This window comes from Leguminivora glycinivorella, chromosome Z (assembly GCF_023078275.1).
Source record: "Leguminivora glycinivorella isolate SPB_JAAS2020 chromosome Z, LegGlyc_1.1, whole genome shotgun sequence".
Lineage (NCBI taxonomy): Eukaryota > Metazoa > Arthropoda > Insecta > Lepidoptera > Tortricidae > Leguminivora > Leguminivora glycinivorella.
Genome location: NC_062998.1, coordinates 3416601 through 3433966, shown reverse-complemented (window position 1 = coordinate 3433966; position 17366 = coordinate 3416601). Strand labels below are relative to the sequence as shown.

Below are 17366 nucleotides of genomic sequence, written 5' to 3'. Positions count from 1 at the left end.
TATTAGGTCCTGCAGCATCTCGTGTAAATAAAATTTCATTTATTTATACTGAAACACTTTTCCGATGAAAAGGCGGAAATTCAAATTTTCTATTTGACCTCAACTTCAGGCTATGTCACAGTATTATCACAGTATAGTTAGATAGGATTAACGAAATATGATTGCTTCGCCACGAAGGTATTCCAATAATAAAATCTGCAATCATCAAAAGTAATGCCTTTCTAGTACCCTTGCTATCTTACATTCAAGCTTGCTTGATGTGTTTGAGTAATGACTTTGGTAATGACCTTAGATGCACCTTAGATACGTACGTGGAACCAAATGGAACGTAGTGATACTAGTGATTACATTATAAGCTCTTTGCGTCCGTCTATTACAATTTTTAGTAATTATGGAGTTTTTATAAAGTGAGTAATAAAGATATTTTATTGGAATACAATAAGATTTCATATTTCACACAAGGATCTGTAAACGAAAACGTAACTTGATTCAATGCTCTTTGGATCGGTGCAGTTGGTCAAATTTAATCCCAGTGTGCAAGCGCCATAATTTCCTTAGCTCGTTGTGAACGCATAATCGAATGAACCCAACAATCGATTCACATTTTTTTCGTTAGGGTGCCCAACTGGCGGTCTGTCAAAGTCAAATCAGTTTTGAGCTGTCACTACTGTCAGTGTCAATTCATTTTCATTCTTTCTTTCCCTTTAGCGTCGCGGTAGGCGTCGGTCGTCCTCAGTTAAGTCACTGTAAGTTCTTTGGACATTATAGTGTTTTTAACTTAGATTTATCTAAAATAGACCCGTCTACACAATCCTTACGACGTTTTACTCAATCGCTGTTGCTTTGGTGGGAAAATATTGAATATATCGGAAGATGGAAACTGATGAAAAAGACGTGTTCGGTCACCGGTTGAAGGAGCTCACCGACGAAGAGAAACAGCGTTTAGAGGCTCAAAACTCCCGTTTAATACCCGAAGCGAAGGCGCAAAAGCTCGAACGCGACGCCAAGCGTCACTGGGACATTTTTTACAAGCGAAATGAAACTAAGTTCTTCCGCGACCGCCATTGGACCACGCGTGAATTCCAGGAGCTTATTAACTTCGATCCAGAGCAGAAAATCACATTCTTAGAGCTCGGCTGTGGCGTTGGCAACATGCTGTTCCCGCTAGTGGTAGAAGGGTTTGACAATTTCTATTTCTACGCGTGTGACTTTTCGCCGCGTGCCGTCGAGTTTGTAAAGAACAATAAGCTCTATGATCCCAGCAAGATGACTGCTTTTTGCGCTGACTTGACTACTGACGATTTATTCGAGAACGTTCAGGAAGCGAGTGTGGACATAGCCAGCCTTATTTTCGTCCTGTCTGCCATTCAACCGGCGTGCTGGGAGAAAGTAGCTAAAAACGCGTTGCGAGTGCTTCGCCCGGGCGGGATCCTGCTGTTTAGAGACTACGGTCGGTACGACATGGCTCAGTTGAGGTTCAAACCTGGCCACAAGATTGCTGAGAATTTCTATATGCGCCAAGATGGGACTAGGTAATAATACTGTTCAACCTTAATCTCAACTATTTTTAACCCCCGACGCTAAAACGAAGGTGTGTTATAAGTTTGACGTGTCTGTCTGTCTGTCTGTCCGTCTGTTTGTCTGTCTGTTTGTCTGTCTGTGGCATCGTAGCTCCCGAACGGATGAACAGATTTTGATTTAGTTTTTTTTGTCTGAAAGCTGAGTTAGTCGGGAGTGTTCTTAGCTATGTTTCATGAAAATCGGTCCACTATGTCACGGTCGGGGGTTTTTTCAAAATTTTAATTTTGTGGTTAGGTTATAGTATGACATAAATGTACATGTGACCCTAATAGTTATGTTATTGTGCAATTGGTGTTATACTCTTTTATTAACCATACCTTTAATTTCAGGAGCTACTATTTCACGGAAGAAGAACTGGCCTCACTGTTCAGCAATGCGGGCTTTGAGATCCTCACCAACAGCTATGTGCAGCGGAGAACTGTCAACTTCAAGGAGGGTGTGGACGTACCGAGGATCTTTGTGCAGGGGAAATTTAAAAAGAAGGGTATGTCTTACATTCTACTAAATCCTCTGAAGTAGGTTGATTATGCCTGTATGTTCCGCAAGCATGATCAACACTGCTAAAATGAATCACAAATTCTTTGATGTCTTGTTTAGAAACTAACTTGCAATGCAGATTTGTACTTAAACGAATATATTTCTGTCTAATAATTAGGACCACACAGAGGGGCATGTGGTGAGGGCATTTCCTTATGTGGCAAACATGCTATGTACACATGCCTGGGCTAAACCAACGACTGCATAGCACATATTTTAATACATTTACATACCACTCTGTGTGGACCTGGCTAATTATATTTCAGACAAGATATCAAGAATATTGACTCCTTTTTGTTGTTAGATTGGCCTATTTAGCAGTTTTTTTTATAGGGCTTTGCAAAATGTAGTTTGTATTTAGATGTGTGTAGTTTTTTGTAGTTTCTTGCATTTATTTTGGCAGCTTGTTTAATTAAAGCATTTGAAAACCATATCTAAAACTAGGTATGTAGTAAAAATTTCCAAATCATATTTGCTGTGTTTATATGTATGGTTTAAAAATTGTATTTAAGTTGCTTACAACATCCAATCAGGAAATATCCTTTGGAGCGTCAAGGCTGCCACACACCGCAAAGCGGGACGGGAGCGGGACGGGCGCGGGTCGCTAGCGCCGCGGTAGGCGCGCGTGACACGCGCGCTGGCTGCGCGGTGAGGCACACACTGACAATGCCCGAATGTCGGCGCGACGGACCCGCGCGGGTCCCGCGGCGGGAGCGGGACACGACCTGTTGTGATTGGGCGGGTTAGCGCGGGACGGGCGCGGCGCGGAGCGGGGCGTGCGCGGAGCGTCGGTGTGTGGCACCGTATTTGATTCAGTGTTATACAGCGCGGCGCTCGCGCCCCGCGCCCGTCCCGCTCCCGTCCCGCTTTGCGGTGTGTGGCAGCCTTCAGCTGTTGACTCTCTTAGGGCCTATCCACACACAGGCGCGCGTCTTACGTCCTTCCTATATAAAATGTACTGAGGAGACGTTTTTTAAATTACACTCTGGCGGCGCGGCGCTGGCGTCCGTTCCGCGTCTTACGACGTGCGTCGCTTGTGTGTGGGTTGCCGCTTATTATGTTCCTCCCATATTCATATTCATATTATTTATTCACAATATTTGCAATATTACATGTCATTTTTACATTCAGTAGTAGAGTTATTAGTCTTGTATCATCTATTGATAAGACTTGTATGAAGTCAAAATTCTAAATACTTAAATTGCATATGAAGTTATGAACTGGCCAATTTCTTTTTTTTATGATGAAAAATGCTAACCATTGATGTACCTGATTTTTGCATGTATATTAGCTCTATCTGAATTAAATGGTCATTAGGGGCCATCACAATGTGTTTGGTCGGACCGTTTCTGATGCAAAATGCTTGTTTCAGACTGAGAGTTGCCAGGAGATGTGTGACTGAATGGGACAAATTAAATTCAATGGGTATGTATTTTGGTTTACCTTGTATTATTTATATTAACCTGTAGTATTTTTATTTATCTACGTGATTGCTTTAGTTGTACCCGCATGTGTGAGCTTCAGTTTTATTGGCTTCTTAATAATTATGATATCACAAGATTAATTTTCTTTAAAATTTTCATAATTGAAAGGTATAGTTTTAATATGTATATTTTGGAATAGTTGGGTTAGTGTGGTGATATTTGTAGATTAGGCCATACTTAGATACATTGCTGTTGTATTTTACTTATTTATTTATTGCATCATGAGCATGGAACACACAATCCCAGTCATGATGACAGCGCAGTGCAGCTGAGACCCTTGGGCGCCTCACAAAAATGTTTAACTCACATTAGTTAACTCCGGTATGTCTTGACGTTCCAGGAAGGATGTTTGGGACGACTGAGTGACTGATTGAATGAATGACTTGCTTTAGCTTAGGTCCATTCTTGTGAGGTCTGATGCACAAATTGCTCTAAAGCAGACTGAACTGGTTTTATCCTTTTTTTTTTAGTTTTAAATCTTTTATTTTTGATGTGATTGTCATTTGTTTTTTCTTTACAGATGCTAAAACATTGCTTCCAGCATGGTGAGTAAGAGTATTTTTAATATAGTTTATGGAATATGAAATTATAAAAGTGAAATATTGATTAGAAACCTTACTAAATGATGACTTCATAGTTCAGCTGAATGTTTTGATGCATACTCTGCTTATGTCTTTCGCTCCTATCTGATAATCACATCCACATAAAGCTGAGCTACGTACGTAATTCCGTTTTTCTTACAAAGCCTTTCTTTACAGATGATCCATGAGGAGAGATACCAGCTAATGGAGTCCGTAGTTACAAATGGTAAATATGTTTTTATATGAAAAAGTTTAAAAGTAGGGTTGTAAGTGTAGGGCCATTTTGTCACTCTTAATGTCCGAGTATAGTTAGTTCTATTCTAGTTTTCATGATGATTTCATAGTTCATCTGATCATTTTGATGTACACACATTCCTTGGCTCCTATCTGATGTATAAACAAGAATCATTCATTTTAAGTGTTTGGTTGGCTTTTTTCTAAGGGATGTTTTTTCTTCACAGATGCCAAGTACACTACTTATTACTGAGCTTGAAGATATCAAGATATCATTGATTAGGTATGTATCCAAAATTGCCCTTTAAATTAGAATGAATATATCTATATGTAGATAGGATTGTAAGTGCTTTTTTATCTTTATTTGGGGGCTTTTTGATTGACGAAAATGTCGCCCCTACCGAACCAAGGACTTAATTAAGAGTTATTAGTGTGAAAATACAAATTGGTTGATTTGATTGTGTGAGACTAAGATTGGTCCACCCACATTCTGTATGGGAGTTCCCCCTGTCTATCACCTAGGTTACAAGGGAGGGTTATTGACCTTTGCAGCGCAATTGCGAATGTATTGATCCGCAGTGTTGACTCCTACTTTACAGTGTAGGTCTCTTTGTAAATGAACGTGTCCTAGTCTAGGGTAACCAGATTTTGAAGTAGTTCACTAGATTTACGAAGTAAATACGTTATTAAAGACAGACATGGAAATGTTTTCCGGATCCAGGATTAACTGTAAACTTAGGTGTTTATTGTGATGATTTTTGATAGGGACATCTGACTATGATGCTGTTAACATAACTATCCCTACTGACTTGTATTTGTTTTTGAATAATTATATTTTTATTTTTAGAGATGCTTTAATAATCGATATAATATATTCTGTTGTAGAGGCGATGGCTTGGTGAGAGAGAGTGGCTGACCGATTTTGTCTTTGGTAAGTATTTATTCAATTTAAAGTAGTGTTATAATTAATAATTATATTTTGATTACATTTTAGTATCTTGATTTTATATAACATAGTGATGATTCTTGATAGGGACATCTGATTATAATGCTGTTAGCATAACTATCTCAACTGAATTTCATATGTAATACAATTGACTTTACTTTTACAGTACAGTAAGCTAATCCATACATTCTTTTACAGGTAATGGTCGCCATCCTGGCGAGTTTCGTCATTGCTTGGCTTCCATTTTGGAAATCTGTAAGTTGATTGTATTATTAAAATTGTTTTTAACCCCAAACGAAAAAAGAGGGGTGTTAAAAGTTAAACTGCTATGTGTGTGTGTATGTCTGTGGCACTGTAACTCCTAAACGGGTTAATTGTGTCAGGTTTTTTTTTATAATTGTCATGAATAATTTAAAAGAGACTATCATATGTGCATGATTTTATTTATTTATTTTATTTATTTCAAAAATAGTGATACAGCATGACAGTATTAAATACTAAATCACTGCAAAACTAAAAACTAAAAACAAGTACAAAACATTTTTTATACATGATAAACTGTTGAAAGACGTACATCCATCCTCTCGCAGAACCTCAATAATTCATCGCGCACAGCACTCCATCTGCCAGCAAATAAATCGCACTCAGGTGCTGATGCTAAGAGAGCCGACGATGATGACCCGACCTTCAGGTCTCCCTCAACAGAGCGAACCCAAACTACACTGTTGACCACCTTTTCGTCTGATTTACACACTGATATTTAATATATAATTAGTTTGCTTACTTCTATATTAATATAAGTATTTATTTTAAGGTATTCAATGAAAGCAGAATAGGAGCTACAGCTGAAGATGTATGCATTGGAGGTAAGGACTGTTTGTGTGTAATATATAAAGCTATGATACTTATGGTTATTACTATTCTTTCATCCCACTCCTACAGTAAATGTGAAATTGCACGCAGGCGTAGCAAGATTTATAGTAAAATCGTTCTTCCGTGGAAGTTCTGAAATTTTTAGCTTTTTTGTATTGCAAGTGCGATGAAAAACATTGTGTGTTACTCGAGGCGTAAGAATATTGCTAACTCTTGTCTTTTAACTAACCCTCGTTTGCAATATCTAAGTTCCGCCCCACGTTGCTCAATGTTGACACATTTAGGTAATTTAGCAGCTATGTGCATGATGACTTCGACCTTCAGGTCTCCCTCAACAGAGCGAACCCAAAACACCATGTTGACCATCTTCGCGTCTGATTTCACCCTAATTGATTCATTGTATAGTTTGCTTTTAGAATATTAGTAAAAATCGTGTTCTTTTTGGCAGCAGGTACTGAATGACATGACGAATCACAAAATGGCGGAATGGCATCTTGCAGGTACTTTTTTCAAATCTAATATTTCCAATGTTGGATTTTTTTTATAAATATAAGATAGACAATTCTTAAGCGACATCTTACGCATTATGATAAGGTAGTGTTAGTGTAGCTCTAAAGACGGTGAAGAAAATCTTGTCACTAAAAAAGGTACGATATTCAACTTTTCTATGGACGGACGATAACCTTCGTGAGCGTCAGAATGGCGGGTGTACATCAAGCAATCCTAGTGTGGTATACGTCAGGAGTTAGTGCTAGCAATGTGCCAAATGTGCGCCAAAATTCGAGCAATGTGCTTTTTGAACTCCAGAGATATTTAAGAAATTAATGACACCCGCCATTCTGACGTCAGGTTGGCGGGTGTACTTCCAGTTCTAGCTAATGGCTGCTTACTCGAGGCTGAAAATACTGCCTAAGGTTAGTGCTCGCAATGTGCGTCCACATGTATGAAACACACACTAATTCAGAGAGCCGTTGAAGAGTAATATGGGATTGAATAAATATATCTATAACGCCTGCTGAAACAAAATAGCAATGTTCATTGCCTGCAATGCAGCAATAACATGCAGGCGCTTTTCACAAAAAAGTGATACTTATAGATATATTTATTCAATCCTATATTACTCTTCAACGGCTCTCTGAATTAGTTTGTGTTTCATAGATGTGGAAGCACATTGCGAGCACTAACCTTAGGCAGTACTTTCACCCTTTAGTAGGCAGCCATTAGCTAGAACTGGAAGTACACCCGCGAACCTGACGTCAGAATGGCGGGTGTCATTATTTTCTTAAATATCTCTGGAGTTCAAAGAGCACATTGCTCGAATTTTGGCGCACATTTGGCACATTGCTAGCACTAACTCCTGACGTATACCACACCAGGATTGCTTGATGTACACCCGCCATTCTGACGATCACTAACCTTCGCCCCCCTACATTTTCAATATGTTTAAGTGTTATGGTTTATCGGTGATTCCGTAGAGGTTTGGAAAGGCACTCGCTTTCTGAAGATTTTCCCGGTGAGCTCATGTAGGGCTTTTTTAAATTTGCCGCCTTTAGGGACAAGATTAGCTTGACCGTCTCTATTCGCATGATGACCAGACCTTCAGGTCTCCCTCAACAGAGAGAACCCATTAAACCCTGTTGATAACTAACACGTCTGAGCACAGTAATATAAATAATCCTTATCTTCAGTAATATTATTGGTTTGAAAGTATTTTTCGTTTTCGTAGGTATAAGGATAGACTTCGGTGTGCTGCAGAGAAAAACTTTACAGGTTTGTATTTTTTTAACTATATTTTTCAGTATTACCTACTACTGTACTAATACGATGGCATCGATCGTATGCTACTCTGCGGCGGCGCCACCATAATGAAATTCAACTAATTATATGTTAAAATGATGTTCGTAAGACGTACAGTATGTACGTATAATTTTATGACTGTACCTATAGCGGGAAACGAAATAATGGGCTTTTATTGTGGCATACTCCCCAGGGAGCATACTCTGCAGCGGCGCCACTCAGTTCTCATAGATAGAAATGACATCATCTACTTTTTTCTCATGGAAATTGATGTACCAATATGCTGTTTATTATGTACGTATTGAAAAAATCACTATAACTTAGTAAATGTATGTACTTTCAGTAATTCCGCATTCCGCCTGAACGGTATGAGCTAGTATGTAAGGAGGTGTACCTACGGGTAAGCGAGAGGGAGATATGTTCCTTCCCGCTCGCTCCCGCGCTTTGCGCGTTTCGTTCTAGGTTTCAATAATAATTATTAAATTTATGCCCCTGTTGTACACTGCTTTTCACTTCGATTGCGGGGAATTATTATTATATATTTTTCTCGGCAATTTACACCACGAAATTGTCGTAAAGCGAAAGAACATAATAGGTACATAAGATAACCAATTCCCGCCAACTTTTTTTTTCAACATGTGATCAGAGTTTCAGACGCTTGGTTTTTGCCAAGTCAAACATTTTTTAAACGATAAGTAATCGAATCCTATTTTATTTTATTTACTTAATTTAATGACAGAATTCTAATAAATTATAGCAAAACTAAAATAACCTATCAAAGTTTTGTCACCTACACAATTTTATTGCTCAATAAAATTTTGCAATATGTTTTAAACTTTTAACTGTTTGTCTCTTGAGACCGATTACCTTAGTCTTAGGCCGGCACGGCAACAGACAGTCTTAAAATTCATAATTCGATAAAGTCATAATCAGTACAAAAATCAGATCGAGTGCACGGAGTTACATATAATTTCGCGACTGTCCACACACACTCTTGTTTTTTAAGATTATGAATTTTAAGACTGTCTGTTGCCGGCCTTAGAAGAAAATTGTACCTACTTTATGCTCTAGAATGTAAAATGCGATTTTATGTCGTCTTCGCACTACATAAAGGTGCACTTTTCGAGCATGAGAAGTGAAAACGAATTTTTTTTGTTATACTTATACAGAAATGCCTGCCAACGATACTATATTTATATACTATGATTCCTAAAATTATACTCTCTTTAAAAAAAATTACATTATGTAAACACTGTCAAACAATTTAAATCTGTCAGTAAATAAGAACAAAGAAAACTATTTGCATCCTTTTCTATAGCAATAGAAAAGGATGCACAATTTTATTGAGCAATAAAATTGTGTAGGTGACAAAACTTTGATAGGTTATTTTAGTTTTGCTATAATTTATTAGAATTCCGTATTTTCTGTCATTAAATTAAGTAAATAAAATAAAATAGGATTCGATTACTTCCCGTTTAAAAAATGTTTGACTTGGCAAAAAACCAAGCGCCTGAAACTCTGATCACATGTTGAAAAAAAAGTTGGCGGGAATTGGTTATCTTATGTACCTATTATGCTCTTTCGCTTCACGACAATTTCGTGGTGTAAATTGCCGAGAAAAATATAATTAATTCCTCGCAATCGAAGTGAAAAGCAAAGTGTACAACAGGGGCATAAATTTAACACTTTCGAAACCGGGCTCTACGCGGCGCTACGACATTTTCGCTACATACGGGTTTCCCCATGTAATCGGCTACGCTTCTACGAGCGGTGTGCCCGACAGTCGGGTTCTTGGTAGCGAAAGTGTTAATAATAATTATTAAAACCTAGAACGAAACGCGCCGAGCGCGGGAGCGAGCGGGAAGGAACATATCTCCCTCTCGCTTACCCGTAGGTACACCTCCTTACATACTAGCTCATACCGTTCAGGCGGAATGCGGAATTACTGAAAGTACATACATTTACTAAGTTATAGTGATTTTTTCAATACGTACATAATAAACAGCATTGGTACATCAATTCCCATGAGAATAAAGTAGATGATGTCATTTCTATCTATGAGAACTGAGTGGCGCCGCTGCAGAGTATGCTCCCTGGCGGCGCGCGGCGCCACAATAAAAGCCCATTATTTCGTTTCCCGCTATAGGTACAGTCATAAAATTATACGTACATACTGTACGTCTTACGAACATCATTTTAACATATAATTAGTTGAATTTCATTATGGTGGCGCCGCCGCAGAGTAGCACACCATCGATCGACGTTGACATCGAACAGGTGACGTGAACACTGACCGGTTTGTCCGGGTAGAAACAACCTAGATTTGCCTTCGCTTTGTTACGGAAACGTACGATCGTGTCATGCTATTTCAGTCAGTCTCAGAACGAGATGTACTGACATTGACAAATACGAACGTTTCCGAAAAAATACGACGGAAAACCCTTTTCGCACTACATCTGTACCTAAATATTAAATATTTCACAGTGAAACAAAATAGTTCTACAGAGCTTTTTAACAAAAATGTAACATTAATGGATAACTATCGGTTAGACGTCAAGTGTTCTATGTCGAAGTCGATCAATTGGTGTGGTAACACCAGGGGTAAATGTAATTTTGATTTATGGAGTCTCTGAGATATGTAATACCATTCGCGAGAGATGAGAACAAAGTATGTAAATGTGATAATAATTTAATATCCTTCTAACAATATCTACTATGATGAATGCTTTGTTCCTTACAAATAATTTTGAACTATGTCAGAGGCTCTTAACTGATACCAATACAACCACTAGAGTTGTAATTAATATCACGAAATAAGTTTCTTTAGTTATAATAAAACTATTGGTTTAATTACATGGGTATAAGTATAATCATATCTGTCATACGACAGTATCATTATACTATTGCTCTACCGCTAAACTCAAGACTGCCGGTGAGCAGCTTTTTAAATGAGGCCTCAACCTTTCTTTTCACCAACTGTCTTAGAGTTTAGCGGTAGGGTTATTAATAAATGCTATTGCTCCTGCGGAAAGTTTTGAAAAGAGTAATTACTTAATTAGTTAGCTAAAAAAACTGAGGGAACAAATTCGTTACGGAGTGTCCCATTCATTAATTTGAAGTTCATTTTATTTTGAAAACTTACCGCAAAGACTACATCTATTCATAATTGCTTTTAATACTGGGCGAGCTTGTCAGAATCATTGGGCATGGTGGAGGCGGACTAACTGCTTATCATTGTACCTATACTAATCCCACTTCATACGCTTACTAACTACTAACCAGGGTTATGGGATATTTTATGGATATGTAATTCAAATAATTAAATTAGCTGTAATATGGTAGGCGCACTTTATTTTACACGATATCGATTTGTTCGAAAAAAATATTTGGTCGCAAGTGTCGCACTTACTAGTAGGTATCTACGGCCACTAGACGGATTAGTACATAACGATACAAGTGCGGAAAAAAGGAAGTTCGTAATGAGTGGCGATAAATTAAATCGGTCGTGTTTATATCGACACGAGTCACGGATTTCCTTTTCGCACGTGTGTCGTAACTATAGTACGACGTTTTTTCAGTACAGATGACCCTCCCGAGGTTTCGAGCTGGCATATAATGAACCATTTATCGCACTAGTGCGTAAAAAAAGTTCCATCTGTACTGAAACAAATATTTCGTAACTGATCTATCGGCATTCTGAATTTTCTAACCACAATCTTGGGCATCTATTTAATTTGAATGTGTCAAAAGTTACTGTTACTGTAATCGAATGAAAGAGAAATTGGTCTGGCAAGAAACTTGTAGAAAATACTTCCTTACTTTACCCTCAGCTGCGAGAATCTCTGAATTGACTTACAGAAACCTAAAAAAGTAAACCTCCATAAAAACCAACGATCCTTATCTGTAGGGGCTCATGTAAGTCCGCACACAACTGGCGAAAGGTGCTAGTACTCGACTCTGGCGCAGTTGGTTATGATAGGCGCATCAAAATCAAGGGGCTGCCTAAAATATGAGAACCGATATGCCTCGGGCGCTCTTCAGGTGCAGATCATATGACGAAATTTCTTAGGCAGGATAAAACAAGTGCATACGCTGCAACACAAAGCATTGCATTGGAATGGTGGGAGAATAGTAGAATACACAAGTGACACCAATTAACGATATACCGCTGCCAACTATCACATAAGTACTAGGTCTCACACTCGCTAGGACGGAACCAGTAATGTACGAGAGAGTATATTCCCGAAGCGTTCGTCAGATGTGGATGGACTCGTGCCTTGCCTTGCAAACAATTCCTATTTAAAATTTCCCTTCGTATCCGAAGTACTTTAATTAAACACCCAAGGGCTCCATTTCCCCTCGTCCCCCATTCGCCACCAACGCCCGTCTGACAAGGTCACCCAGTGTCTCCGGACACTGTCTGACCTTTGGGAGTACGGTCCTCCTGGCCGCACCCCCTGTACACAGACGGATAGCAACGTGGTCAAAACTGCCGTATCAGCGCCCGACGCTGTTGCGGTTATATGGACGCACGACAGGGCAATTTTATTGTACAGAACGTTGTGAAGGTTACGGTACGTCCGGGCTCACTTTTGGCCGCACTCTTCCGTACTCTTTCTGGGGCATTCCATGGGAATGTAGCTTACGACATGCGATTCTTCTAATACTTCTGAAGACACTGAGAAAGCGTAATTGTGTCTGACAATCTTTGATGACTTGCTTAACAAATTAGCAGTATTTTCTCGATCTTTACAGATTTCAATGAAATAGCTGCCATACAAGGCAAAAGCATGTCGTAAGCGACATTTTCGTGGAATGCCCCTTTCATTCACTAACTGCATGTCGGGGCCTATCAAGTATTTTCACGGAAACGCATCAATGTGTTGATATTGTAATCACGTCATGCTCTCCGGCAGAACCACATTGTCTTTCGGAAACATTAACTTATCAGAAAATATATATAAGATATCTATAAAATTCTAAGACCACTTGGAAAAATTCTATATGCCTAGTTTTTGTGTAAATCTAATTTCAAAGTGGTTCTGCTACAGAGCTTCTTCCCAGCAGAACCACCAATATATTCTTTCTTCCCAGCAGAACCACCAATATATTCTTCTAACTACACATGCTATTTACACGTACAGCACATCAAATAATTCTATATTTATCTACCTTACTATATCACTCTATTTTATTCTGAATACACAAATTAACGACATGTCAAACTTTAAAGAAAACTATGTGTCAAGCGCCTGTACAAATCATCTTAGCAAATAATGACTACTATATCTTTGCAAAGCTTTGCATCAAGGCGTTGTTCAGTCTATTTAATTTGACATGTCGTAAATTCGTGTCTTCAGAATAAACAGAGTGATTTAATAAACTAGATAAATATAGAATTAATAAAGAATTATTTGATGTGGTATACGTGTTAATAGCATGTGTAGTTAGAAGAATATCTTGGTGGTTCTGCTGGGAGGAAGCTCTGTAGCAGAACCACTTTGAAATTAGATTTACACAGAAACTAGGAGTATAGAATTTTATAGATATCTTATAGATATTTTCTGACATGCTTATGTTTACGAAAGACGATGTGGTTCTGCCAGGGAGTATGACGTTTGTAATCAGTATAGAAGGATTGACGTCACATCAATGAACGTTTCCGACAAAATACGATATAGACACTACGAAATGTGTGAAAATACCTTGTATGTGGTTCGGTTATTGATATTTTTATAGATTTATTTATTTTCAAACCCTTTTTTGTTTACAGGTATGGAACGCAGCTGAGATTTTGGAACCTAAATGATATAATAATGTATTTAGTTATTGCGACGACATAATAAATGAACGTACCAAATTTATTGTTTGATTCTTTGTTGATTCTCAGTTCCTCGCACAGATGTCATATATACCATAGATCAAGCAAACGTATCTACTTAGCGTGTCAAATGAACTCAGTGAAATCCACTGAGTTGTCCGTCTTTACTCGCAGCTTGCAGCTTTCGGGCGTCAATTTTTGTAAGTTGAAGTCAACCAAAACATAAAAAATGCCTCGTTACGTGATATTCAATTGCAACAACACAAAAATTATGAACAATCAAGAGCCTGAGACATATTTAAAATTACAGGCAAGAATCAACTTCAGTACAAAATTTGACACGCTCGGCCCCTATACAAATATGAATTTGTTTCTTCTATCTAAATTAAGTTCTGTGGTTCCATGCATCCCATGCGTAATCCGGGTCCTGATGACTTTATGAGTAATGTTTTAGAAAACAAGTTACTAAAAAAAGTCCTTTCTAATCTCCTTTTAATCCTATTATAGTGCAGCATAAAATAGGAATAAACGTGAAGTTAAGGAGCGAACTAGCAGGAAAGATCTTACCGGTTTCAACTACGGCTGTTTCGAGAATACTCAAAGTCTTAATAATAATATCAATGGGCTTGAAGATACGGGCAAGGGCAACATCCGCTCGGTGTACCCCTTACATTTCATTAAAGTGTCGAAAGGGCCTCTACGCGTTGGCTTCGGCCCCGCGCACGCCTCCCAAAGGTCCGGAATACCATTGTTTGGGAAAGACGTCATACAAATAATGGGCTTGTAATAGTATAAATCCCAAGACCAGAAACTTTATCTCGATCTTTGACAACCTCCTTCATGGGCCAAAAGTAAACGAATTTTCAAAAATAAAACATGGTCAGACACAGATCATAGAGCTACTTAAATGTCAAAAAAGTTTTGACACAGTTGTCTGCTGCATAGGTTGCACACATGTGGCGCAGATTTATGATGGCTTGAATGTTGCGAATCAGTTTATATATTATTTAGTTCATCTTCTGTAACGATGATACTTACGAAAGGGTAAATAGTAATTGCTAGATAAGTATATCGTGTTGGTAGTTGGCATTTCCATTATCGCAAAAATGTGACATGTCTCATTACTCATTATTGCTTGATTTTCACTGTAATTATCCCTAAACCTTTCTATCTACAGGAATTCACAGTCAAACAATTTAGTAGGCCATGCACAACAATTGTGCATAGGTGTAGATAAGTTAAGTTACTGACTTTGCTAATCGGGTCCCGAGTCAAACCAGTGTTTGCTGTAATAGCTGTATAATGAATGGTGGATAGAGAATAATAAAACTGAAATGTTCTGCCTTCACTTCTATGTAGATCAGAAGAGTTAATTATAAATTCCACAGTAGGTAATTGTTCGGAAACATAAAGAGTCGTGGATCGTATTAGACCTCATACATTTCACGACTCTTCTCTTTCCGAACAGACTTTATACAGTTATCTCTAATATTTACATCAACGGCCGGACCAGCAAGGTCTGTTAACAATAACCGGCGTGTTTTCAGTGTGCCATGTTTCGCGTGCAGGCCAGGGCGGGACTGGGCCGATTTCCAGGCCCTACTCGCCAGAGGAGACGTCGGCCTCACTATTTATCGGTACAGACCGCCCCCTGACGTAAGTCTAGATATTAACTGGAAATTTACACTGAGAATAGTGGGCAGAAAGAAAGGGCTGTAGCTCGGAGGGCCACTAATGTTAATTATAAATGAAAAACCTTAAACTCATTAATTTTTGTAGGAAAATCGACCCAATAGAGGACAAAGAGAAACGTTTATTTTATTCACAACGAGAAACATTCATGCAGAGCGCCTCAGAAAGACGAATCTTGAATTCTATGAAGACGATTTACGTAACTAATTATTATTCACATTAAAAGGTATCATACAAATAATCGTAACACAACACATTGATCTAACGTCTTTCCTCCTTCTAGCGAAATGCGTTAACTACTGCGCGAGATGCAAAGACATGGCGAGACGAATCGAGGCCCTGTCGGTCAACAGGCCTTCCACGGCACGGCGCTCAGGTTTATGCGAACTCTTCTCCTGCCCTCCTTGCACAGATATCGTACGTAAGTTCCGTAAATTCGCTTCCATTACTTCCATCAGGAAACATGATTCCGAGCTCATACATCTACAGCGCCTCACATCCCCCGAATACGACCTAGATAGTAAAATAGCAAGATATTTCGATAAAACAGAACCTTTTAATACACCAAATACGCCAACATCCTGTACACAAAACGATGAAAGTATTAAAGATAAAGACTGGAGTACAATAGACAAGGAAGGAATCAGTAAAGACGGAGGAAAAGCGACACCAGAAAGAGTTCCGTTAGCTGAAAAGGGAAATATTCAAATGTCAAAAACTGGAGATGTAATAAGACCCACGGGAAAAGAAAAAGGAGGACATGAACATGAAACTTCAGAAAGAGTAATAGAAACTCCAAAAACAAGCAATTTAAAAGGAACGCCGGGAAAATTAAAAGGAGGAAGCCAAGTCATAGAAACTCCAAAAACAAGCAATTCAAAAGGATCACCAGGAAAAGTAAAAGAAAAACACGACGCACCAGAGAGTAAAATTGGAACGATAAAAGCAAACAATTCAAAAAGTAATACGGGAGAAGCAAAAACCAAGAATTCGAAAAGAGGCATTGATGGAAAAGACAAAGGAACTGCAGCGGGAACCTCTACTATAAACAAGGATGCTAAATCAATCAACGAAGGCAAATCACCGAAAACAAAACACGCCGCAAAACCTGTCGATAGTGAAAGAATAAAGGAACATAGCACCCTAGACGACATTCAAAACATTGCGACTGATAGTAGACTGGCCAGCGACATGACTGGGTCCAAGTCAAAAAAAGGGCTCTCCGATAAGACACTGTCTACGGTTTCAAGACACGATAAAAAGCATAGTTTAAAAGTACCATCTGATTTGATGAGGAAGAAAGTCGCCGAATATCTGACTGCTAACAAGAAAAAAACACAGAAGAGCACGGGTGCCTCAGGCAACAAACGAGAAGCTCAAAAAGCGGCGGAAAAGAGAGACGCGAGTGCCGTGAATGTAAGACAATCTAGTTTCGATACAATGCAGCTGGTCGAAATGGACAGCGAAAGTGGGGATCGTACTACGGATATATCTGTATGTCCTCCACATAAAGAAGAAGGCGAAGAAGAGATTATAATAGGAAACAGGATGTATAAGATTACAAAACATGAGGCAGTTAAACAAGAAAAGGAAGAACAAACAGGAGAGCCACATCCGACAAAATCCTGGAGTCCACCGCCGGAACGCCCGCTGTCATCCAATAAAGCAAAGGTAAGAGCAAATTTTCAAGGTTTAATTTATTTGTCATAAAGTATATACCGGATGTCCCTAAAACCAACGCCAATAACGTTTTCAACATTAAGGTGAAATTCGCTTAATGTGAATATCCTATAACCCCTTTTCATTTTGACGTTGGTTTT

General features: G+C 38.6%; 2 protein-coding genes and 1 non-coding gene across 4 annotated transcripts in view; all 3 read left to right on the top strand.

The window, feature by feature from the left end:
• The first annotated feature begins 752 nt into the window (after positions 1–752).
• On the top strand, positions 753–13893 carry LOC125241242 (tRNA N(3)-methylcytidine methyltransferase METTL6). 2 transcript variants are annotated; one of them, XM_048149614.1, is made up of 12 exons: positions 753–1532; positions 1911–2065; positions 3491–3543; positions 4123–4147; positions 4361–4409; positions 4645–4700; positions 5303–5348; positions 5562–5618; positions 6178–6229; positions 6688–6736; positions 7963–8006; positions 13807–13893. In XM_048149614.1, exons 1-3 carry the CDS (start codon positions 874–876, stop codon positions 3493–3495), a joined length of 819 nt encoding a protein of 272 aa, XP_048005571.1. In that variant the 5' UTR covers positions 753–873; the 3' UTR covers positions 3496–3543; positions 4123–4147; positions 4361–4409; positions 4645–4700; positions 5303–5348; positions 5562–5618; positions 6178–6229; positions 6688–6736; positions 7963–8006; positions 13807–13893. The 2 variants fall into 2 exon arrangements, with proteins under 2 accessions (XP_048005571.1, XP_048005570.1); XM_048149613.1 differs by having other exon boundaries at positions 6685–6736.
• Positions 4216–4300, top strand: LOC125241983. The gene has a single exon (XR_007178813.1). It is a non-coding gene; the product is annotated as a small nucleolar RNA snR60/Z15/Z230/Z193/J17 (small nucleolar RNA).
• A 1395-nt stretch (positions 13894–15288) lies between the features above and the next one.
• The window catches only part of LOC125241238, a 6733-nt gene continuing 4655 nt past the window's right edge, over positions 15289–17366 (top strand). The window contains exons 1-3 of the mRNA XM_048149605.1: positions 15289–15510; positions 15634–15745; positions 15830–17217. Coding sequence (XP_048005562.1) covers positions 15865–17217 — 1353 coding nt within the window. The 5' untranslated portion in view covers positions 15289–15510; positions 15634–15745; positions 15830–15864. The remainder of the gene's footprint in view (positions 15511–15633; positions 15746–15829; positions 17218–17366) is intronic.